This window comes from Branchiostoma belcheri, unplaced genomic scaffold, assembly GCF_001625305.1.
Source record: "Branchiostoma belcheri isolate BF01 breed outbred unplaced genomic scaffold, Haploidv18h27 scaffold81, whole genome shotgun sequence".
In the NCBI taxonomy this organism is placed as follows: Eukaryota; Metazoa; Chordata; class Leptocardii; order Amphioxiformes; family Branchiostomatidae; genus Branchiostoma; species Branchiostoma belcheri.
The window spans coordinates 647,438-672,844 of NW_017804476.1; the positions used below are offsets into that span (position 1 = coordinate 647,438).

The 25,407-nt window shown below is 43.1% G+C and overlaps 1 protein-coding gene across 1 annotated transcript in view; it reads left to right on the top strand.

Annotated features, from left to right (window-relative positions):
- The first annotated feature begins 15,696 nt into the window (after window positions 1-15,696).
- The window catches only part of LOC109486582 (insulin-like growth factor-binding protein complex acid labile subunit), an 11,441-nt gene continuing 1,730 nt past the window's right edge, over window positions 15,697-25,407 (top strand). The window contains exons 1-11 of the mRNA XM_019790435.1: window positions 15,697-15,879; window positions 16,254-16,417; window positions 17,176-17,356; window positions 17,614-17,720; window positions 19,157-19,424; window positions 19,768-19,958; window positions 20,415-20,816; window positions 21,459-21,654; window positions 22,316-22,490; window positions 22,934-23,161; window positions 25,164-25,353. Of these exons, the coding sequence (XP_019645994.1) occupies window positions 15,711-15,879; window positions 16,254-16,417; window positions 17,176-17,356; window positions 17,614-17,720; window positions 19,157-19,424; window positions 19,768-19,958; window positions 20,415-20,816; window positions 21,459-21,654; window positions 22,316-22,490; window positions 22,934-23,161; window positions 25,164-25,353 (2,271 nt within the window). The 5' untranslated portion in view covers window positions 15,697-15,710. The remainder of the gene's footprint in view (window positions 15,880-16,253; window positions 16,418-17,175; window positions 17,357-17,613; window positions 17,721-19,156; window positions 19,425-19,767; window positions 19,959-20,414; window positions 20,817-21,458; window positions 21,655-22,315; window positions 22,491-22,933; window positions 23,162-25,163; window positions 25,354-25,407) is intronic.

Sequence of the window (25,407 nt, forward strand, 5' to 3'; positions counted from 1 at the left end):
TGTTGTATGAAACTTCAAACTAAAACCACCATGTTATGAATATGGGTTAAAGGAGTAAAGTAGAGATAGAATGTTAGTTATCTTGTTCCAGTTAACATTTTATGGTTTTACAAAATGTATGTGGTACTTATCTTTTGTTGTAACGCTAATAATTTTAGTTGTATTTTTTTAACAAGTTACTGTTGAAGAGTACTAGTACTTCCTGTCTGCTGTGTGCATTTTTTTGGTCTATCTAGAATCATAGGATTTTTTTGTAAATTTGTACTTCATAGTTAGGGCTACAGTTCTTAAGAAAGCCACAAGGAGACCTAAACTCTTATCGTTTGTTACATATCATTATAATCATTTGCTTGCAGATGACCATTCTTTTACCATTTTACGCCGACTGTGCAACAGGAAAATCTACCAAAGTTCACCCTCTACGAAGTAGACCCCCCACGAAGCCCGTTAACGAACTTAACCTTGGTCTCTACAACAGTAACCTGCCTACCAAAAATTATGAACATCAATTTACATATAAAAAAGTTACTCTGCTAACAAGCCAGAAACACAAATGGTCCACTGCAGTGACAAATAGACCCCCCCCCCCCACGAAGCCCAAACTTGCACTTTGGTCTCAACAACGGTAACCTGCCTGCCAAAAATCATGGACGTCAAACCATGCCTTCAAGAGTTATTCCGCTAAATCCGCAGTCACCCACACTAAGGCCAAGTGATTCCATAGACCTTCTGACGAAGGCAATACCAAGATGTGTAACTTTTTTGCACTTGAAACAAGTAGATATTTGGCAACTTTTGTATTGATATCATGTTCCCCATTGGATAGTGTCTACATAGCAGTTGAGATTTGTATATATGCCCTCATCGACATCATTTAGAAACTACACATGATACTAATTTCAATTTGACAGCATTTTGACAAATAAATTGGATTATACTTATAATATAAACAGTATACAAAGGCCACTGCGCTTTGATGGTTTCCACATGTGGCCTACTTTTTCGTGAATATATGTCTTTAAAGGCATAGATTTTTGTATATACATGTACATGTTATTTGTCAGTATCCCCAATGAACCATTAAGTGCTCCCTCCACATTTTCACAAGTGCCCTAGACGCATCTATGTTAGGCCACAGCAAATAAACTTCATGGATGACATCCTCCGCAGACTCCAAATCTAATGCGAGCGGGCGAAAAAAAACAAGGCGGGTCGAAAAAAAAACAAGGTTCCTACATTTTAAAATCTTTAAATTATCACATATCACTGCATCTAAATAAGAAACAAAACATTAAATCAGAGCCTTTTCTTGTCTCCTCTCTTCATAGTTATCTGCCATCCACCTTCCAGCATGGCAACAGACATCTTTCCCATTTTTCGCATGTTGACCACTGTCAGAGAGCTACAAAATTTGTTTTTTTCCAAAATCAGGCGAATATTAATGCGCACGCTGATGTCATCCATAAAAGTTACTTGCTGTGGCCTTAGTTCGGTTGCAAGTTATAACGTTATATTTAAATTAACGCTCATATTTGAGGAATTTCATTCAATATACCCCGAATTCCACTGAGTCTGACAAACGTATTCCATCTCTGTTTAACCTACCACATGTTTGTGATTAAATAATGCCACACCAAGTAATTTTTATGGATGACGTCCTCTGGAGACCCTAAATCTAATGCGAGAGCGCAAAAAAAAGAATGGCCGAAAAAAGCAAGATGCCTAGATTTGGAATATACTAAGGGACGACAAATGTTAGGACACAAATTGAATGCGAGAACATAGTGTAACAACCAACAAGTCTTTTTATTCGTTGTGAAAACAGAAATAAATCAGAGGAACAGCATTTGTCGTCCTGTCCTGTTTCTTTCCTTTCATCACATCTTCCCTTATATATCCCACTGTCGTGACTCTTTGGTCATAGTTACAAGAAGCGGAATTTCTTGTGTTTTTTTCTGGGAACAGGCCAAAATCAATGCGCGCGCGGACGTCATCCGTAAAAATTATTCGGTGTGGCCTAATCTATACACTGCATATGGTGAACATATATTTTCCACATGTCCAGACGGTGTTCAGACGGTCTGAAGGTACCGCTAACCTTGTACCTGCTCTTGACCCTTCTAGATCTACCCCCACACTTCCAAAAATGGGTTAACATCTCTCCTTTCAAATGAATTGTTTTAAAAGGGCTTGCTTAAGGGGGGGGGGGTGATTACGAATTACGCAAAATTTTCGCCGCCGATTACGAATTACGTTGAAATCTCAGAGCTGATTATGAACAATTACGCGTTACCGCTAATGTACTGATTACGAATTACGATGATTTTGGGAGGCTGCCTACGGATTACGTAGACTAAACATGCCTGATTACGCCTTACGAAAAAGGGCATGCAGGCCCTCTTTTAAAGCTGGCACAAACCTTGAGGAAATTTCATTCTAAAATTTGAAATGAATTGAACTGAATCTGTACCTTATTAAAATGCAAATATTTCACATGGCATTAGATACTATTACTAGTAACTCAAAATGTTTTTAATCAGAACTTGATTGCCAGATTGGGCATCTCGAAGAAAGTCCTGGTCTTAGCGTATTAATGATAATACAGAACCACTTGTTTCGAACAGCGTATAACCACCTGTATCTTTGGGATCTTTTATTGACTAGAAATTATACCTTGATAGGACAGAGAAAGAAATCTGTTTTTCCAGCCAAAAGAACACTGTCAAAGACCGTACGTCTGACAAGCTAATCTCCAGCCGGTAGCTACTTTATCAGGCTTCAACAACACTTCGACGAAATCTCTGACCCTTTCTCCAGCAAAACATCAGCTAGGCCTACGACCCAGTCACTTTCTTACATTGTGCACATCTGTACCAGGGCACCTACTTATAGCCCACATCGCTTGCTCCCATTAAATCTACTTGGCGTTGTATATAGTACCTGCTCCTGAGCCTAATATCTTTCACACGTGAGGGTCGCGGGACCCTAATTAAAACCACGGGGTACTCAAGGTCAACCACTTCGTCTCGCCATGTCTTTTGTCTCGGTTCAAGTGAAGGATGAAATTCTCATGGCGTCCACGTATTACAAGATCGTTAGGTGACTTAAAAACTATTTGTCAAATGGGTGGGAGGTGGACATATATGGGTTAAAAACCTCAGCACGACGCCTATAAGGCCATGTTGATTTGATAATATGGATGACATCCGCGCGCGCATGAATTTTCCGCCGTTTCACGAAAAAAAAGTTTTCAACCATACTGTAAATCGTACAAAACAGTTGCAAAATGAGCAAATATATACCACAACTTGCAAAGAAGTATGTCCAAAAACGATACCAATGTCGTAGAATATGCCAGAATCAAACAAAAAAGACGAAAATGTAAAGAAATGAATTTGAAGAGTAGAGTATTTTACCATGCCATACTCTGTGTCTTTTGTTCAATCTTCATGACCACGTAGATTTCATAATGAATTCTTTTTTTTTTTTTTTTGCAAAACTTTTTTTAGTCGCATTCGCGCATCAGTTTTGGGGTTCCCAGAGGACGTCATCCATATAATCAAATCAACATGGCCTAAGAAAAGTCAATGACCGATGCAAAGGCAGTATCTTAAACCTGATCAAAATGTAAAAAAAAAGATGAAATTAAAAAGCTAGTCTGGACTCAATCGTAGTCTACCTCCAACAGGCACATAATGGCTTTTCTATGATGTTTTTTTTCAAGGTTTCTGTGCAGTTTTGTCTTCGTAAAAAAAATACAAGACTGGAAAAAAACGGTATATGACAGATATGAGTTGGTATGCTTCTTCTGGTCTCTTTCCTTTTACCGCACACTTGCTTTGGTGGTCGGTCTCCGTCCAGAGCCAAAAGGCAAAACGTTGCACTACATTATGATAGAAGTATATGCAGTACTATCTATACGTCCCCCATCCAAGACAGGGCTCTGTGGTGTTGAATGGATATCATCTGTCACGCCCCCATGCGGCCGCCAATGTCACAGCAGGGCAACAACTCCGGTGGTTCCCTCTCTGACATCCCGGCGACTGTATGCCCTACAAGCGGCTGTCTGCCCTGCTTTGCTCGGTAGGCCCAGACTAATCCGCCACCGTGTGACCTACTCCCGCAGAGACCCGACCCTTCACGCCACAAGTGCGGCGATCGCCAGCCGCCCCGCCAGTACGGAAAGTGCCGCATTGGCACATCGTGTTCTCGGCCCCAGATCTCTCACAACAACCGTTGATTAACGACACAAACGGTCCAAAGTTGAATGTCCTCTGCTTGTAGCCGTTCTGGCGACTCAGTTTTGAACGGAAGAGCTTTTGAGAAGAGCTGACCGACGGCTCCATAGACCGACTAAACCGGTAAGTTGAAGTTGACTTTGAAATCACAAGAATTCACGTGTACTGCCAATATTGAAAAGAATATACATTGTACTAGTACAAAGAGGAGGTATATCAGTTGTTCAATGTATATTTCTATATCATGATATGATAATGTTATGGGCATATAGATATATATTGCTATAAGATACACAGCTAGAGACAATGGTAAAATCCTACTCTCAATTCAACTCCCGACTGTATATACGTACTTGTACCGTGTCCAAGAGACACAGCTAATGTTGGGCTGTGTTCACGGTATTTCTGGAGGGTAGACATCTGTTTTTCAGCGCAGCAAGGGCGGTATTTGAAAAGACGTAGAGTCAAACAAAATCCGTACCCAACTGTGAATCCAACGAAACAATTTTCGTGCACAGGCGACAACTTGAAAACATTATACTAGGGGATTTTACTAATGAATTCCGTCCAAAACGTCCTTACTTTGACTATCGTTGAAGCTGTTTATTTGACAAGCACGTTGTTGAATTTGATCCGTTTTTGAGCACAATGGCCCAGTTGTTCTTTTCGAATTCGTGGACGCCGAGCCAAGTCTTTCTGTATCCCATGGGTTTGGCCCACTGTTTCAATTTACGAGTAAGTCAAGCTGGGATAAAGATAAAGAATATAAAGTAGTTGTCAGCACGTGCTGTCTCAAGAGCAATAACAAGGATGTTTTCAAGTGCTACACGGTTAGTTCTTTGTGTAAGTTAGCTGCAAACTCTCTCTAGCTCTGTGTGTGTGTGTGTGTCTCTCTCTCTCTCCCTGTCTCTCTCTCTCTCTCTCTCCGTGTCTTTCTCTCTCTCTCTCTCTGTCTCTGTCAGTCTCTCAGTCTCTCTCTCTCCGTGTCTCTCTTTCTGTCTCTCTCTCTCTCTCCCTGTGTGTCTCTCTCTCTCTCTGTCTCTCTGTCTCTCTCTGTCTCTCTCTCAATCTCTCGCTCTCAGTCTCTCTCTCTCTCTTTCTCTCTCTCTCTCTAGGTTTGTCTTTAGAAAAAGGGGCATGAGTTGACTGAAACCACGGTTTGGCGCTGTGTCACCATACGTGAAATATGAGGAGCCCAATATTGGCCTACTGAGAGAATTGTATCTTATCTTTGTATGCAAAGACCGAGTGTTCTGGCACAGCCACTGTTATGTCTTAGAATGTCTCTGATGCCTTGCCCATCTTTCTGGGGGACTATTCGGTTCCGTCTATATTCTAGACTTCATGAAACGCTGAAGTACACATGGGAAACGTCATGTAAAGCACTTCCTGTGGTTAGTACCTAACGTTGAAAATGTTCTGGTTCTGAAAGACCAGTAGTCTTTAAAACGATGTTTTCCTGTTGCACAAAGTAGTCATTTGAAAAACAACTGTTTGTCGACATCTTGTAACGGCCTTTCCCTGAATTTGACCGTTTACGGTTCAACCTAACGGTCGGAATCGGGGCGATTTGAATTGATGGACCCCTCTTGAGTACAAGTGTAAGAGCCCTGTTGTGAACACTGTGCACAGATGAGCCGGGTGCGGACCAAATCCCCCGGCATGTTATCTCTCTATTTGGCCAATTTCTACTCTTTCCAGCCCCCTCCCGAGGCTTGGTAGAGTCTATGCACAGATTGTGTACGCTCCAAATCGTTCATAGCTGAATACCCAATGCGCTTCCTCCCGGTGTGCCCACTAAAACGTGCTTCATCTCACAACACCCACCGGTCATAACTACAGCTTATTGTTTTACCTGGAGGCAACGGATAACTTTTCCTATATTGCCTGCACCCTGGTGCAGAAAGGCCGGGCCTCCTGGGTCCTACTGCCAACTCTACTTTCCTTCTTGAAGTTCAGGTACCAAAGCTGTTTGCAAATTGAGCAATTTTGGGTCTATTAGGATTAATCCTATAATCATAGCTTACCATTTGTTTACCTCCAGCCGTAATACGCTGTGTGGTCTAGTGCCATGTGTGTGTGTGTGTGTGTGTGTGTGTGTGTGTGTGTGTGTGTGTGTGTGTGTGTGTGCTTGTGTGTGCTTGTGTGTGTGTGCCATGGTGTGTGTGTGTGCGCGTGCGTGCGTGCGTGCGCGCGTGTGTGCCTGCGTGCGTGCGCGCGCGTGTGTGTGCGTGCGTGCGTGTGTTTGCGTGTTTGTGTTCGTGCGCGCGCGCGCGCGCGTGTATGTGCGTGTGTATCTGTGTGTGTATGGGAAAGTGGGAAAGACCTTTCTCTTTGGTCTTGGATTACTAGTAGATAGCCTTGAGTTAATATTGACGAGAACTAAAGATAATATTACTTGTGCCTATCAGACATGCAGATGGCTTTGACCACAAGTATTTCTTTCGGCCAGACAACTGCTCCCGAACGCCCGATTAGCGAGATCTTCCCATCTCTTTGAAGTTCGAACCTTTGCGACGAGGCCCGGTCTGTGTATATACTGGTAAGCCGCCTAAAACCTCGCCAATCTACCTATTACAACAGCGAAAGAAAAACAGTACAGTTCACATTTGCTATGGCATGCCGACAGGATACTGAATCTGCTTCTAGTTTGAGAACAGGACTTCTCGGAACTGTAGTAGTTGGCTTTTTCAACGCTGCAAAATCTGGGGAAAGAATTTAATTAATGTGACGGCCAAACTAAGACTTTTTATTTATTTCAGAGTTACAAAATATATCTAACACACACACACACACACGTAAGTATCTACTAGTACTATGCCAATTTCCTTTTAAAACCCGTCGTTGCATTGGTTCTGAGTGTCAGGGACTTCAAAGCTCTATTGTATCCAGACAAGGAAATAAAGAACATCAGTTCAGATAGCCAGACAGTCTTCACTGACAATCTGAGTACTACTAATTGGAACACAGATTTAATTGTGACCAGGCACAGATGATCCCTATTCACTCTGCACCTAGAATAACACAATCTAGGGAAGATAATTATCGCAGCTAGGCTCCTGTTCAACGCTGTTTTCTTCCGATAAGAACAAAATTACGGGCGTCGTTAGTGGATAATGAACAAGACTTAAAACTTTAGCTCCATCGAACAACAGCGTTGGCGATCTCTTTAGACCAAAAACAAGAGTGACTATTTTAGCCACAGCTTCAAAACAGTCAACGATCAAAATCGTCCGGAAATGATATTTGAAGCCAAGAGTGTCATATCTAGATCGTCACTTTTAACGTTTTTAAAAATTCCCATATGGTAGGGGTGAAATAAAAATGATTGACTGGTGTCAACGACATATGCAAATATATCCCCTTCACCATATGAGAAAGGGGTACTGTTATATATAGCTGTGAGTCTGTGACCTTATTTACTTCACGCTTTTTCCAGTTTTAAATATGTTGTTGAGTTGATATGAAAACCGTGTTTCTGTCCTAGATTCCTTTAATATACATTCACACATGTCGGTCACAGGCGAGTCCGCCATTTTGGTCCAACAGGTGTCCCACCATGCTGTGCGCGGCGGCCATTTTGATGGCCAAGGTCAAGGCCAGGTCACGCAATTGATGGGGTCAGCAAAACGGCTGAAATAGCCGTGACAGCACTTTATGTGGCTATCAGACCGTAGGAGAAAACCGTGTAGGGTCGTCTTGGGTCAGAAAATACCTGACAAAATCAGGGTGGGCTCATGTCAGAATCCGTCACACAGTTAAATCCTATCAACTCTGATTAACTTGAAGGTTTCATTGGTGTATTTTCTTGAACCTGTGGCAATTTCAAACCTTCTCTACAACTTGACAAGAAAACACTCGAACTAAGTGAAACAAGCAAGACGTCTTGCTATTGATACAAGTCGGGAAACACAATGATTTAAACGTCGATGAAGGTTAACATGATATCGGTAGAACTTAACAAAATAGATACAACAACTGGTTTGATTCCCTAAAAATACAGACGTTCTAGATAACATCCACTACACTATCTTCGACGGTTTTGACTGAGATCTTTTTCAGTCACTAGTTATCGATAGAGGATGCCATCTGAAACGCATGACTCTCAGGAGACATGATTCAGTTGCTAGAATTATTTTTTAACAATGAGTTAAAGTGTAACAACAATTCAAATCAATTGATGAACTTGATTTTGCCAAGACCGTGCAACGCTTTACATGCATTGCAACACTATAATCATGGGTCTTGTTGAAGACAATTGATTTTTAACATGCATCAGATGAATTAAGTACTAAAATGTCTTATCGTGCAAGTTCAATTTATGTAACTTTCAATGATTAAATATTGGGGAGTCAAATGCAGAAAGGCAAGTGTGCTACAGGGCTAAGCAAAGAGGTTTTTAAAAAACGCTACGACGAAACAGGAAGCCATGTGTGAAAAACGGTTCCCTCAAGGTCGATCTGGACGGTCTGCTGTCTCTTGTGCGGTGTTAGAGGTCACAACTCGCGTTTAGAGGTCATTGCAAATATTCGTCTGATCCCTGACATCTGAGCCATGTGATGTGCCAACATGACAGAACTCGCCATCTCCTTTGAACCCTCCATTTATAACTTGTTCTTGAAGATTGACGGCTTTCGGGAAGCATGTCTTTTTGCATCCCCGTGCTAGCTTGTGGGCCACAGCAAGTAAATTTTATGGATGACATCCTCCGCAGACTTCAAATCTAATGCGATAGGGCGACAAAAAACAAGCCAGGCAAAAAAAAAACAATATTCCTACATTTTCAAATTTTGACATCATAAACCTTGTTAAACAAGAAGTGATACCTACATGCATATTGTAGTTTGCCGCCAACTATTACAACATCCATTTGTCACTGAAACAACTTTAAAAAAAATAAAAGTTTTCGAACATTGTACAAATGTTTTTGATTCAGTGGCATGGGAACATCACATATAAAATGAATAAAATTCATCACTGCATCAAAGTAAAACATCAAACATGAAATCAGAGCCTTGTCTCCTCTCTACATATATATCTGCCATCCACGTTCCAGCATGGCAACAGACATCATTGACCACTGTCAGAGGGCAACAAAATTTCTTTTTTTTTTTTCAAAATTAGGCGAAAATTCATGCGCGCATCGATGTCATCCATAACAATTACTTGTTGCGGCCTTAGTAGGATACGAATGTTTGGTCTAATAGGTGAAGACGTGCTCCATGTGCCTTCTATATTTGCTTCTTCGCCTTCTCCTTTTGCGCCTCCGTCCTAGATACAGACCATCAATGTCGTGTGTGGGGAAGTCTTGAATGAAACAATATGCGGTTTTAGCGTCTTTCTTCTAAGTCGTCTTCTGGCTGTATTCCAAGTCCTCAATATCGTACTTGTGAAGAAGACCACTATAGGAACGCTCAATCGGAAATCCTTGTAGTATTCGTTCGTGCATAGCACCATGTCATCTTTAACTGCACTTCTGTTACTCATATGTCATGAATCTGAAGTTCTTCGCGGCTTTTCTAATTTCTTCCACTCCTTTACTTCCATGTGACCTTGTCGCCCGCGTCTCAAGGTGACATAACTGGGTCACGTGTGTCAGAGGTCACCACTTGACCTTCATAACGTCAACTTGAACAGATGTCAGAAAAATCAGAACAACCTGCAGTTTTTCTTTTCTTTCTTCTGGGATGAGAGTTTTGACTCACGCCTCAACTAGGTCTCTTATGAATGCACACTTTTTCCAAACGTCTAGTAAAATACCTTTATTTTCCTAGTTAAAGTGGCTGCGAGAATGTAAGTTGACTTCGCAGTCACTTTGTTTTTATCATTTCATTTGTATTCATAACTGTTTTTCTAAATTAAAAAAACTGCAGTTTCATTATCAAACTCGTAAAACTACAAATGACACCAAGTTCAGCACATCTGTGCACAAAACTAACATATCTGCAATCTGTGGAACATTATCACGAAATGTCTAACTGTAGGAGTCTATAGCATATTTTAGATTGTCAAAAAATCTTGACCTAAAATATGTACGTGAATTAAAGCCAGACTACATTTTTCTTCTGGCTTTGAAGTTGGCAAAGTTGGTCTAGCTTTACTATACCAGTGTGGGCGCGTGTACGCCCTAGGCGCACGTTCTAGTAGCCAGACATGCGTCCCACTCCCACCACCCCGCGTCTTCCTCTTTGACAGATATCCTTGAGGGAAACGATCAGACTGGAGTGACTGACCTGTGGCGTGCCGGCTCTGCCCCCGGTCTCGTCATGCACTCTCACGGCCAACTGTGACATTACTGCTCTTTCACTAGCCAACGTTAAACGTTTAAATCATCCACGGAGTGAGGTGTCGAAAGGAACGGGAAACAAGTCAGAGGGAGAACCAAAGCATAGCGACTGGTAGATGTTTGAGAAAACCGTACCGGCGGACCTGTAGGACCTGTAGGAAGTGTACTGACTGATGAAGAATTTGTAGTTTTTTGTACTGACTTATAATATATTTGGCATCAAAATTACTTAGAGTGATGTGGTAGTGGAGGAAGGCTTCCGTCTAGAATAGGAATTCAGTCACTTTGTTGAGTTATCTTAGTTGATAAGAGGAAGTTATCGTCTGAATACATTGATTGCTGTAATCAGCAAACGCAAATTCAAGTTTTAACTAACAAACATTTTATCCTGTCTTACAAAGGAGAAGAATGAAAAGAAGGCGATAAGTCTGTCCTGTAAAATAAACAAATAAATTAAACAAGAAATGCATAATGTTTACCTTCGCATATGGTCTGCTCTGTTAATTATTACTCAAACACATTCATATATATGGTCTAAATCCCTCCTGCTACAAAATTGCATGATGTAACCTAACACCAGTTACCATGGTGACAGACGTCTGGTTCAGGTCATTGACCTTATTAGTTTGGAGAGGAAGAAGAGGAAACAGAGCAAAAACAATAGGTTTTCTTTCGAAAAACATAACTAAACTCTCTCTCTATCTCTCTATCTCTGTCTCTCTATCTATCTCTATCTCTCTCTCTTTCTCTGGTGTCTTCGGTCCCTTTTTGAAGTTTTTCTAGGCGTCATTCATGACCTCTTAGATATACAGGCGCTTTGCGGTTTGCTGCGAACGTCAGACTTTTGGCGTTGACAAATATCGGACCTAACTATCACCAAACCAACGCTTTCAGCAAAACGGCGCAACTAGTTTCAAACCAGGACTCAGGTTCCAGTATTGAGGGACGAACCACGTCTCAAAATCTTGCGTGCCACCTAGACGTGTAACTTTGAAGTTTGGGCCACAGTAAGTAATTCTTAGGGATGACATCAGCGCGAGCATTAATTTTTGCCTGATTTCTTTGCCAAGAAAATTGCCGAAAATGGGCAAAGATGTCTGTTGCCATGCCGGAACATGGATGGCAGATAAATATGAAGAGAGGAGACAAGACAAGGCTCTGATTCGCCCTATCGCATTAGATTTGGAGTCTGCGGAGGATGTCATCCATAAAATTTACTTGCTGTGGCTTTGATAGACATGTCTTTCATATCGCCTAACAGCAAATGATATTCGAGGAGGAACGTACGTGTGTGCCCGCACGGCTAAAAGGTAGTGTTTCACTGCACCACCCCTCTGGTAACAATGGTTTGTCCCTGCAGGTAGAAAGGTAGTTGAGAAGACTAGTGCAGAGCTAGAGGCATCGCTAACGGTCTACAGAGGACTTCCCAATCGTCAGCTGTTCTCAGGAGCTTGTAAGTGTCCAAACATTTTCTCCTTCGTAACTAAGATAAGACAGTATCTATTTCATATCCTTTGAATATATAAAACGGAATCTGAAAAAAAAAACTTGAGACCTTTACAGGGCTACGGGCTTGATGTTCTGTGGTCGACTATATTTGAGATAGAAGGCGGGGCACTAGACTATAGTATAATATGTTAGTTAGGAAATTGTACGTTTATTTTTCAGAACCCAAACTTTCCATAGCGCTAGTAAGTGACGCAGACTAGCGTCACTTACTAGTCAACACAGACGTAGACTAAAAGGGTTTTGTACAAAGACTGTGTATCTCCAAATAAGTATAAATCATTTGCACAAAGATCTGAAACATCTTGGCGAAATGAAAACTGTTTCTTACAAACAGGTCTTATGTGTAGAAATCTTTATCAGACAATTATAAACCATTGTCACATTTGACTTACGTTATTTCATTGTAAATTAAACAATTTCAATCATCATAATACAAAACCTTTCCAACCATATGAAAGGTTCTTAAAACGAGTTTGATTAAAAAAAAACTATAGCTTTCAAGGTCTTTTTTCTTTCTACTATTCTTGAATATGCTACCACTCACTTCGCAGCTGTAACATATGTGGCTCGTACTTGTAAATGAAAACCGACAAATGCAGTTACCCGAAGCGCGATTTGTTTCAGTAAGCTCAGGAAGGGAAACTGAGCTCCTGGGTTTGCTTTGATTTGCTGATTAGCGATTATCTCGCGCCCTGGGGTGGGGGGTTTGATCTGAGACGGCGGGTAAATCTGAACCAGACGAGTTGACCTGGTCAAATCACTGTTTACCTCCGGCTGTAGAGGGCGTGTGGTCAGCCGTCGTCTGGCCGGAGTCGTGAGAGTGTAGGATGACCCTAGTCTCCACCAGACTCCTTTGCAGGCAGAATAAATAATAGAAATCTATGCAGGCAAACTGGACCTTATGGCCGACCGACTCCCCTGGCCACCTAGATTCTTTTTAGTCCGATTTCTAGTATTTATTCTGCCTGGAAAAGAGTCTGGTGGAGACTACATATGTACAGAGAGGACGAGCATGAGATAAACTGGAAAGGCTACAAAATCAAACAGCAAGATTCTGTATGAACAACTATGAAAGAGGTGCTAGTTTCACAGAGATGAAAAGTGGGCGTCACTGGAAGACAGACGAAGAATGTCCAGACTGTGCATGATGTACAAAATGACTAATAAACTGGTGGACGTACCAACTACTCACAGTAAAATACTAGTCCAGCACGAACAAGAAGTAGTCATGCCTTCAAGCACCAGAGTTATCAACCAAGGATTGAGGTGTTCAAAAACGCTTTCCTAGAACTATCGCAGAGTGGAACTCGCTGTCATATAGGGGCATTGTCGATTGTCATTAGATAGCTTTAACCAATATTTAGAGTCAGGTCGATGTTCAAATGTTAGGTGTAACAGAATGTACGACTCGGGAGCTAAAATAGTTTGGTAACCAGGCTATTTCGGTTGATGTTAAACGATCATGAGTGAGTAAAACAGTTATACGCCCGTTTCCTCGGCGAAATGTCCCGGCATTTAAAACCCTCAGGCACCGGTCCTCTCACAATTACAAACAGTAGCTTGATCTCATTCGATTCTGACACCTTGCAATCAGTTTGTGATTGGGCACTTGTGCAGGTGGCGTTATGTGTCTAGTGAGGTCTAAGTCACAGATGTGACTACGTAGTCATGAACACAATGCATTAGTGTTTTCCTTATGTGATAGCCAATGGCCAATAGCGCAATATTATTGAATTAGTTAAAGGCATCCAATCAAATGCGATTTCAGGGCAGAAAAAAAAGCAAAACTGGGAAAATTCTGAATAAGGCAATCTTTGTGATATTGACACATACTGCTTCACGTTTGCACATTTGAGTCAGCATTTCAGACTTTCGGCATTTAGAACTGCCGAAACAAGCCCTAAGATGAGTCCTTTATTTTCTGGGTGGTAACCTAAAAATCAGCCCAGGGCCCTTCCAATAACCGTTTTCCGTCAGAATTTGAGGAATTATTTTGGTCCACGAGCTTCAATATACATTGGGATGGTGTGGTTTCAACTCAGTATGTAGATAAATGGCTAGAATATTGGCTTTGAAAAATCAGGTTTGCAAGCCCTAAAAACTGCACTGGATGCAGTCATTGATTTAATCAATGACTGACACCAATATAACTGTCGTAAATTACTCCTAAACTGCCATAGGGCAGGAAACGTCATTTGTTCAATCATCTGGTGTGTGCCTTACCTTTTTCAATTGACCGAGGTAACCCCATAAAACATTGTGTAACGTTACAAACAATCTATTTACGGTCTGTTTCTCATTCTAGCTACCCGAGTTCTTGACACGATTTTACACAAAGTTACGCCCCCTGGTCGTGATTTGCCCCAGTTTCCTTCTATTTATTGAAAGCCAGCTGCTACGAGTTTTCGTATGTTGAATTGTGTGTGCGACGCCCGTGGAAGTTGGGCAAGCACGAGTATATCAGTTACAGCAGAGTTAGCGAATTTCTTTGTGTGCCCTCTCTTTATGCGAAAAGTGTACTCGTATGTTATAATGGTGGAGTGGGGGGGGGGGCGATTATTCTATATAATATAATGATAGTTTCATTTGAACAACATAGCTTATTTATTACATTTTGTACATTAAATTATTTCGCAAATTGTGGTGTGTCAGGGTGGAGTATGTTTGCTCTATGGTTTTGAGAGAATAATTGGAGATCGCGTTCTCTTTGTCAGAGTCAGCGCTAAACGTTGATCAGCATTACGTAAGCAATTGCAACGCAGTTGGAGGTGCAACCTGCGCGTCAAAGAGGACAGAAAACTTTTTCATACTTTGAGTTGGAGTTTTTTTTAAAGAGATGCTTTGATAATGCCTGGGAATAAAGAGATGCTTTAAATACTGACTATGAGGAGCATTGGAAACATTTGACATATACAGTGTACGAAGTTCAGAAGATGAACAGATGTTGCAGTACGACAGATGATTGTAACACATGTGTGTCCGGGGTGTAGGTTACACAGACAGTTGTACTTGGAACAGCCGTGTCTGTTGTGAGAGTGTCTCTCCCTGAGAGACCGAACAGCCCGCCCAGGGGTGCTTGTCACCTGTCAGAAGTCACACGTGCAGGGGATCTCAAACTTGCTGCGGGCAAACTTGCTGCATGTGGTTCTACTCGCCACTGCTAGGTGGCGCTGTAGTGAGAAGCTGTAGGAGCATGAAAGCAAGCATGCGGTCCAAACCAAAACTTGCCACTTGCGCAACGAACGATACACGGCCAGGCGTGGCGTGCAGACCACGTACTTACACCTTGCGCAACCGTGCGAGTGACGTACTCCCTTGGCCGGTTTTCAGACAAAACGTAGCAGACGTGGCCTCCGAAAAAATCGTACGGACAAAAAGCACCTGCGGCGGGTAGTGACCGACGCTTTAGTCAATTCACATAGGTTTTTGGCGACGCCCCAGGGGCGGAGCTGTTGGTAAAATACTGCGATTGAGTTGAAAATATTAAAAATTCCTCGAATGCATTCCCTAGGGAATTAAATTTTGTCAACACCTTGTGGGACCATTCTTGCACATAATAAGGAGGAAATGTAATGATTGGGGCATTAAACACGCGGTAGTTTGTACACTTTTTTCCGATACATTTAAATTACATGTATTTTTCGAATTTTTTCACAGGTTTCCTCAACCCATTCGCCATGTCACGTGCAAGTCTGCTGTTCCTGTTGTCGTTAGTGACGATACTGAGCCTCGCGCATGCGTGTCCGGACGCATGTTACTGCGTCGTGCGTCATGTGTGGTGTCACGAGGCCAGGCTCACCGAACTGCCCGCTGGGATTGAACAAACAGTTCACTACCTCGATTTAGGTATGGACGCCTTTTTCTTTAATTTTTTTCCTCAGATCAGTGAACAATATGCAATCAAGCAATACGTTAACCTGTATATGGCTATTTACATAGAAACAAAATACAAATGAATCTTATTTTATATGTATATGCGTATATTAATCTTGACCAGTACATGTTTTTCTAGAATGTTCAACTGAAACTAGTTTTTATGATAAATTGATTTTAATATAATTGATTGCATTTATAAATTTGTATGCAAAATTACTATGGAGCTGTATTTTGTAAATTCAACAAAATTCAGACTGATAGAAAATGTATGTCTGCCGGTTGAATAGATCCATTCATTCATTCATTCAATTAATCGTACGTTCTCGCATTTCTACCTTCTTCAGGTGGGAATGATATTTCTAGGCTGCCGCCCATGTCCCTCGTGCCTTACCCGAACCTGCGCTCGGTAATCCTCGGCAAGAATCGGCTCTTGTACATTCCCGACTACACCTTCGGGAACATGACCTTCATGGAGACGCTGCACTTGGACAACAACAACATCACCAAGGTAGGGCGATACCGACTTCCAGTGACCTTTGACCCATAGCTGACGTCACACGTGCATACAGCACGTCGGCAGAACGTACTGCATCTGCGCGAAACCCGTAATGTATTGTGCATAGCACTTCGGCAGAACGTCTCATATAAGGTTGTATTCGCGGATATAAGGTTAACATCCCGTCTGTAGTTTCCAAATGTTGCGTCCGAAAAGATATCTCCCGCAACGGGCAAAATTCTGATGCAACGTTGATCAAACATCCAACGGAAATCGTGAAAAATCAAGCGACTCAGCGCAGCGCGAGAATAAGTTGCGCCAGGCCCGCTGCATTTTTAGGAGGCTCCTAAAAAGAATGTAAACAAACAGCGGTTTTCGTTCGGGTATCTTCGCCAGTTTCAACACGTTTTTGCGGCGCAACGACGTTGATCTTTTACTCTACTCTCCAAGCAGAGGTTGTGGGGGAATGATCGTTACCTTTTTATATATGGGCGTTTTTTGTTTTGTTTTTTGTTTTGTTTTGTTTTGCTAATCCCACCCGTCGGTGACCGGCGCCTTCTCTGGCTAATGGATACTGCCTGGCCAATTTGATACTGTCTTTTTGCCACCGAGAGGGATCTGCTTGGAGATTACTTTTACTCCCCAAATGTCATTATGAACCCAGTTAGGTTTATAGCGCAAGAAAATGTGCAAAATAACAATGTTTAAAATAGTGTAAATCTTACATAATATCGCTTTAATTTGTTCCATGATATTTTTCGTCCTTGCAGGTTGCTGAAAACGGCTTCAAGGGACTCGGTGGACTCCGGACACTGGGCCTGTCCGGAAACCGGCTGACGGAAGTCCCTTCCGTGGCTCTACGTCAGATCCGGAACTTACGTCACCTGGATCTCTCAAACAACAACATCCACAACCTCGTGCAGCATTCTTTCGCCGACGTGCCTTACTTAGGTGCATATCATTGCCATTGTGGTTAACTCATATCATTGATCTCTTTCAAGTTCAGAATAGCAAATTTATTGTCATCATCATTACGTTAACAAGTACTAGTAATATGCATCTATGTAGTATTGGCCAATACTACATATGCGCCAATTTTTTGCAATATTAATAATATTCTGTCAATTTTTATATGTGATATCAATCTTCACGTTGTCGTTTATTTGGCATTAAAAGCTGTTTGCTGAAACTTCAATTGTCCTTTCCAGAATCATTGAACCTGAGCTCCAACTGTATTGAGAAAATAGACAAAGAATCCATCTGTTCGCTCCGCAGAATGAAGCATCTGGACCTCTCTAACGCCTGTCTGTACCAGGTAAAACTAAAATGCAATCAATAATTAAAGTTAAAACCTTAGATCCAACACAAAGAAATTCTCTCACCTAGATCAGTCACTCTGGTTTTCCTCAGTAGACTGACCCAGTAAGGCTTGTCACGTGGCTTTTTTGAAGTGTGACATCATCAACACTGGGTCAAAAATATCTTGTAGACGATGTCGGCCCCCGTCGCGGTTGAGTGAGGGGTGATGGGCCCTGATGTAAATAGCCACTTTCACCCCTTTCAGGAAATAGTCTTGTTCAGTGTCCAATATTCTTACAGTGCATTTTCTTAAAATGCAATCAACTGATGCACCATTTATATTCTTCTATTCTTGTTACCAAGTTATTTAACTTAAGTGCATTTGGCCCGTGTAGGGCGTGAACATGCAATAAAGTTCATTGTCATTGTCATTCAGTTCAGTTCAGTTCATCCTAACCAGGTGACACCATGTATTGTCTCCACAAGTTCCTGTCACGCATGACAGAGGACAGTTCAGCACCGCCCAGACCTATGTCCTCCTCGATCACCTTCTTCAGAGTTTCTTCAAAGAAGGGCGACCACGTCTCATTGTCATTATATGAAGACAATGAACACCCCCATGAAACTCCTTCCTCTTCGCCCCCGCCGTTCTGCTTCGCCCCCGCCCCGTTCTGCTTCGCCCCCGCAAAAAATCTGCTTCGCCCCCGTCGTTCCTCTACGCCCCCGGCGCAATTCTGCTTTGCCCCCGTCCTTCTGCTTAGCCCCCAATGGCGGCACAGCTCACAGTCGACACGAAAATCGTCTGCAAAATAACAATAAAGGCTGTGCCGCCAAATTTAAAGTAGCCCATGCTCCGACAAACATTCTGGACCACCTTTCTGCCAAGTGGCGTTGCACAAATCCTTCCCATTCAAAAGTTTACCCCTTCCTCACGGCCCGTCAGTGGTTCTTACGTTTATAAGTACTGGCGGGAAATTTCACTCACGGCTGTACTTATAAACGCCAGTACTTATAAACGTAAGAACCACTGACGGGCCGTGAGGAAGGGGTAAACTTTTGAATGGGAAGGATTTGTGCAACGCCACTTGGCAGAAAGGTGGTCCAGAATGTTTGTCGGAGCATGGGCTACTTTAAATTTGGCGGCACAGCCTTTATTGTTATTTTGCAGACGATTTTCGTGTCGACTGTGAGCTGTGCCGCCATTGGGGGCTAAGCAGAAGGACGGGGGCAAAGCAGAATTGCGCCGGGGGCGTAGAGGAACGACGGGGGCGAAGCAGATTTTTTGCGGGGGCGAAGCAGAACGGGGCGGGGGCGAAGCAGAACGGCGGGGGCGAAGAGGAAGGAGTTTCATGGGGGTGATGAAACGTTTCTGGAGGACGGAATCCATAGAATTACTTGGTGTGGCCTAACCAGTATTGAGCAGTTGTTATTACACTAACCTTACTGTTATAGGTGCCAAGACAAGCCCTCGTCCGTCTGGACCAGCTCCAGACCCTGAACCTGGCGGGAAACAACCTCAAGCGCATCTCCGTCTTCGCCTTCGGTGCCCAGATCTACCTGAAGAGTCTTGACTTGAGCATGAACAAGATCACGTACGTCTCACCTGATGCCTTCATCAACGGCTGCAGCCTGCAGAAACTCAGCCTTCAGGGGAACTCACTGTCCGCCGTGCCCACTAAAGCCTTCAAACCCATGAAGAACTTAGAAAACGTGCAGCTAGGTAAGAAGGGGATGTTGTAGTTTTCAATCAATCAATCAATCAATCAATCAATCAATCGATCGATCGACCGACCGACCGACCGACCGACCGACCGACCGACCAACCAACCAACCAACCAATCTATCTATCGATCGATCGATCGATCGAGCAATCAATCGATTGATCGATCAATCAATCAATCAATTTGTGGTCTTTTCGCACTTGCGGAAAGGTCACGTTTAGGCGTCGTAAAGTTGCGAAAAGGAGGAAGAAACATCGCCTTTACGCTACGTTTAAGCGTACTTAAATACCAGTTTTTGTGGCGTGATACCATGACCATTTTGTTTCTCCTCTCACTCTCTAGGACACAACCGCATCCGGAGGGTAGCTCCCGGGGAACTGGACGATTTTCCCACCGTGAAGGTTCTGGGACTGGACGGTAACCAGATCAGGTCCGTCTCGAGCCGGCTCCTCACGCGGCTGCCGAAGTTCCAGGCGCTGGACATCTCCGACAACCCGCTGTCCTGTGACTGCAACCTCGACACGTTCCTACGGGTACGGCGCCGAGAAGTCATTGCCAATGAACGTGTAGTGTTGTCTAAATTTCCCGCCAATTTTCAGTGTCGTCTGAACTCTACTTTCCCATCGCTTTTTGCAAAGGCATTTGAACATGATTCGGAATGGCTAACTTTGAGGATGGGGGGGTAGATGAAGAGGGGGGCGAGTTGAGGAGGGCTAGACTTGAGGTGAGGTAGAGTAGTGGGGGAGGGAAAAGAGTATCCTAAAATGCACTATTATATAAATCTAGCACAGTCGATCCTCAAAAAATTGTTATTTCGTAAATCTCACTCCTCAACTCTTCTACGCCCCCCCCCACTCTTCCCCCTTCCTCAACTCTTCTCCCCCACCACTCTTCCAAGATCTTTTCAAGATCCATTCTTTATATTTAGCTGCTTGTGAATTCTGAATTTGAGTCAGCTCATGATAAATGCATACATGATATGTTGACAGTGGGCCGACCGCAAGCTGATCTCCGTGACCCATTCGGAGGCTGGCTGGCGACCGTACCGTGAGACGTGTGACGCCGCGGCCACTGCCGCACCTGTCCCCGAGCAGGAGCCGTGTCCTGCCCAGTGCCGCTGCCTGCGGGGTCCCTTCTCCTTCTGCGGCCCCTCGGACTCAGCCGCGCAGTACGTCTCCGTGACGTGCGGCCGCCAGGGCCCGTGGGAGCTGGCCTCCGTACCGACCCGTCTGCCCACCCGGACGAGGAACCTGTACCTGGACGGGAATAAGATCGCTGTGGTGCGGGAGGAGCAGTTACTAGGCGTGCCGGAGTTGGAGGCATTGTCCTTACAGGACAACCAGCTGACAGAGGTTCCCGTTGACGCACTGAGAGCCGTGCCCGATCTGAAGGTGGGTGGGTCAGGTAGTTTCATACCAAATTTCAGCTCATTTTGGCTTAGGAATGACAGAGTTAAATCCATTTGACCGAGTGGCAGGAGGTGAAGGAAAAGAAAACAATATATTTCATCCATACTGGGAACAAGAAAAACAATATATTTAATCCATACCATGGTGTGGAGTAAAATATAAAAAACAATATATTTCAAAAATACAAAAAAAAAGAAAGGAAGGAAACAGAATAAGAGATACAACCATAGTGATTTTTACAGCTGATTAGTTTTATGAGCTATATGTAGAATGATATCAACGAAAATGCCTCGAATATTGATATTGCTGCAAAAGATGGGTAGGCAATGGAAAAGATTGGAGGATAATATCAGAGCACTACACTAAGGTCAAAAGTTTTGTGTATTAAAGAAGAACAGAAAACCGAGAAGGGTGGAGAAATCTGGTTGCTAGATCGTCTGTGTCGTACATGTAAGCTAACTATTTTTTATTCAAAGAAATAATAATACAAAGGAAAGGACGGAGACAAATTTAAAGTGGCGCCCAACTCAAGTTGAGCACAACCTATGTTCTAGCCGCCACTTGTACATTGAAGATGAAATGTTTGACACGTTTATTTACTATTTTCGCTTAAACATCACGCAGTACCTCCTCTTGGCCAACAACCCGATCTCAGACGTGCCGGCCTTCGCGTTTGCCTGGGTTCCCGGTCTGACTGCGCTGAACCTGGCGAACACCTCCCTGACTGCCGTGCCGTCCAAGGCGCTCCGCCTGCCGCGGAACCTCACCACCCTGCAGATCAGCGGGCACATCAAGCGCCTCACAGCGGTCACCTTCGTCGGTTCGTTTCTTTGCACAGTCGTTTGTGTTAGTCCAGTGGCATAGCTGAAAAAATCAGCCCAAAATTGAGATGTTTCCATATCCAGATTTGTTTATAGAAAACATCGTTATTATGTTTACCGAAGGAATCCTTTTTCTTTTTGCTACGTTTCCTCTTCTTCCGTTCCAAACACAAAAGGTCAATGGCCAGAACCAGACGTCTGTCACCATGGTAACTGGTGTAGGGTTACATCATGTTGCAATTTTATAGCAGGAGGGATTTAGACTCCTGTCACCATATATATGAATGTGTTTGAGTAAGAATGAACAGAGCAGACTGTATGGGAAGGTGAACATTATGCATTTGCTTCTAAAGTGCTAAGTACTAAAGTGCCAAATTTGGTGTTTTTAAGACAAATTTACACGATATTCAGCAATGCCACTAGCCTATGTGTGAAGTATTCCAATCAACAGAGGGTCAGTAATAGAACATTACACATCCCTTTGCAACAGCCTCGTTATAGCAAAAATCAGAAGCTCTTAAAGTAAATAAATGAATGACAAGTTTAGTGTTTGGGCCATTATCCACACACAAAAAAATCTGTTATGAAATTTTCTGCTACGCCACTAACACAAACTATTGATACAAAAGTGTTTTGTTATCATGTTATCGATTCCCCTAGGTATGAGCTCACTAGAGAATCTAGTCATGGACCACAACTGCTTCAAGTCCATAGACGACGTCACGTTTGAGCCCCTGGTCAGGTTGGTACGGTTAGGGCTCAGTAACGCCTGTCTGCGGGACATTCCGGTACTGCAGTTGGAGAGGCTTCCCGAGCTACTCTACCTCGATCTCAGGTGAGTTGGCAAATTCAACCGTTTCCTGTGAGTCTCATTTCAATTTAAGCCGAAGGAAGTTTAATCGTTAATACATGTACCACGGTATATCATCCAGTTTCTGTAAGAATTACATAGTATTTTACATGTATGAACAACCATTCACTTAATGCCCAATGTATTACTCTGTCCTTGGTGCTGAACGAGGTATCTATGTCTAACTTCACGTCATAAGACCACAGCAAGTATCATTACCGAGATCTCCCTGTCAGGGGAGATGAATTTTAGCTGTTACGTCCCATGTATTGGCCCGTCCTTGGTGCTGAACGAGATATCTGCGTCTAACTTCACGTCATAATGAGAAAAGCGAGGAGGATTCTCTACTCTAGAATAGCAGGTCTAGAATACGTCAAAAAGCCTCTGTATTTTAATTTACGTTGTTTATTTGTTCCTGTATCCTTCAGCAAAAACACCATCTCTGACGTCTCGGACGGCGCCTTCATCGGCAATCAGCGCCTGCGGGAACTAAATCTCGCCAACAACGAGATCTCGCGAGTCTCACCCTCCGCGTTCGTGGGTCTGGCGGAGCTGCAGAAGCTGGACATGCGCCACAACCGTCTTCCCAGCGTGCACATCGACGCACTACTGGCCATGGCTGGGAACCTGGAGGTCCTGGACTACAGCTTCAACAGGTACGCAGCAAAGAAATGGCAAAGAAATAATATGAATCTTACAGAATTCATACGAATTTTTCGGAATTCATACAAATTTTACTGAATTCATATACAAATTTTACGGAATTCATACGAATTTTACGGAATTCATACGAATTTTACGAAATTCATACGAATTTTACTGAATTCACATACGAATTTTACGGAATTCATACGAATTTTACAAAATACATACGATTCATTACAAGGAAACATACGATTCTTACTAATTTAGTAGGTCAACAAATTAGTAAGGATCGTCTCACGTATGTTTCCTTGTAATGGATCGTATGTATTTCGTAAAATTCGTATGAATTCCGTAAAATTCGTATGTGAATTCCATAAAATTTGTATGCATTCTTTGGCCCCCTGAATATGCCGTAAGTTTCAACTGTAATTTCCAACACAAAGAATTGGGCTTGTAAACCCAAATTTTCGACTGCACAACTCCAGTCTTTGTCAAGGAATAAGCAACAAGTTTTGGATGGGACAACTCTCTCTTTGCCATTTGGCACAAACTCAGGTGACCTCAGGAGAGCTGGATTTTTCAGCTTGACTTGGCCATTGTAAAGTCAAACGTATTGTCCTGTCCTTGGTGCTGAACACGATGTGTGGTATCATGTATGAGTACATGTCAGGAAAAGTTTTATATTTTGTACTTTTGTATTTTGACAGATGTATAGCATTATCCTAGTCTTCCTAGTCCTGTTCATCTTATAATCAATTCAACATGCTGTTCTTTTTTTCTCATCCTTTCATTCCTTTTAATCATTTATAACACCCTACGGTATGGGCCATCCTTACTGCACTTTGCGTAGGATCCGCCAGGTGCCTGACCTGTCCGTGATGCCCCAGCTGACGGAGGTGTACCTGGACCATAACGAGCTGGGCTATCTCAACACGAGTTATGGCAGGGAGAAGGACATCCTGTACCACCCTGTGGAACTCCTCAGTCTGGACTACAACCCACTCATCTGTGACTGCAGGTCGGTGGAACCATTGTTAATTCCGGGACGGAAGTATTGTTTTTGGTTGTGCTATAGGAGTGTTTGTGTCGAATCCGCACTGGACCTGAGGAATTGTCTCCTCAGTCTGGACTACAGCCCGCTAATCTGTGACTGCAGGTCGGTGGAACCATTGTTAATTCCGGGACAGAAGTATTGTTTTTGGTTGTGCTATTGGAGGGTTTGTGTGTTTGTGTCGAATCCGTACTGGACCTGGGGAATTGACTCCTCAGTCTGGACTACAGCCCGCTAATCTGTGACTGCAGGTCAGTGGAACCATCGTTAATTCCGAGACGGAAGTATTGTTTTTGGTTGTGCTATTGGAGGGTTTGTGTGTTTGTGTCGAATCCGCACTGGACCTGAGGAATTGTCTCCTATGTCTGGACTACAGCCCGTTAATCTGTGACTGCAGGTCGGTGGAACCATTGTTAATTCTGGGACAGAAGTATTGTTTTTGGTTGTGCTATTGGAGGGTTTGTGTGTTTGTGTCGAATCCGTACTGGACCTGGGGAATTGACTCCTCAGTCTGGACTACAGCCCGCTAATCTGTGACTGCAGGTCAGTGGAACCATCGTTAATTCCGGGACGGAAGTATTGTTTTTGGTTGTGCTATTGGAGGGTTTGTGTGTTTGTGTCAAATCCACACAGGGACAAGAGTCATTTGAGAAATAGGTTTCATTGACATGTTCCATCGGGGTAGTACATGTAATGGGTATGGCAATGGGCAGACATATGTATAAGTTTTTGGACATTTCTTTTAGGCATTTTAGGCTTTCTATTTGTCAGATTTTCTTTGGGTATATTGGCCTAATGACCTGACAAGGCCAGACAAGATGCATTAAAAACATTCATGGATGCATGGTCCCTTATCAAAAACCATGATGGTTTCTGTATGGCAGTCCCTATATTCTGCTGCTGCACGATATGTATGACACAATTTCTCACTTCTAAATGCACGTATGATGTAATTTCCGTAGGGCCAGAGACCTCCGCCGCTGGATGGACTCCAAGCAGATCGACCTGTCCCCGTTACGGGGGTTCCAGGGAACGTGGTGCGCCGCCCCGGAGAGGCTGTACGGGAGAAGCCTCAAGTCCGTCTTCCCGGCAGAACTGTGCCTCGAAAAACAGTCGGGAAGTCCGCAGGGCAAGAGGACCAGGTACCAAACGGTAAGTTGTCTGTTAAACTTTTGAAATATTTTCACAGAAAGAGTCATAGATGAA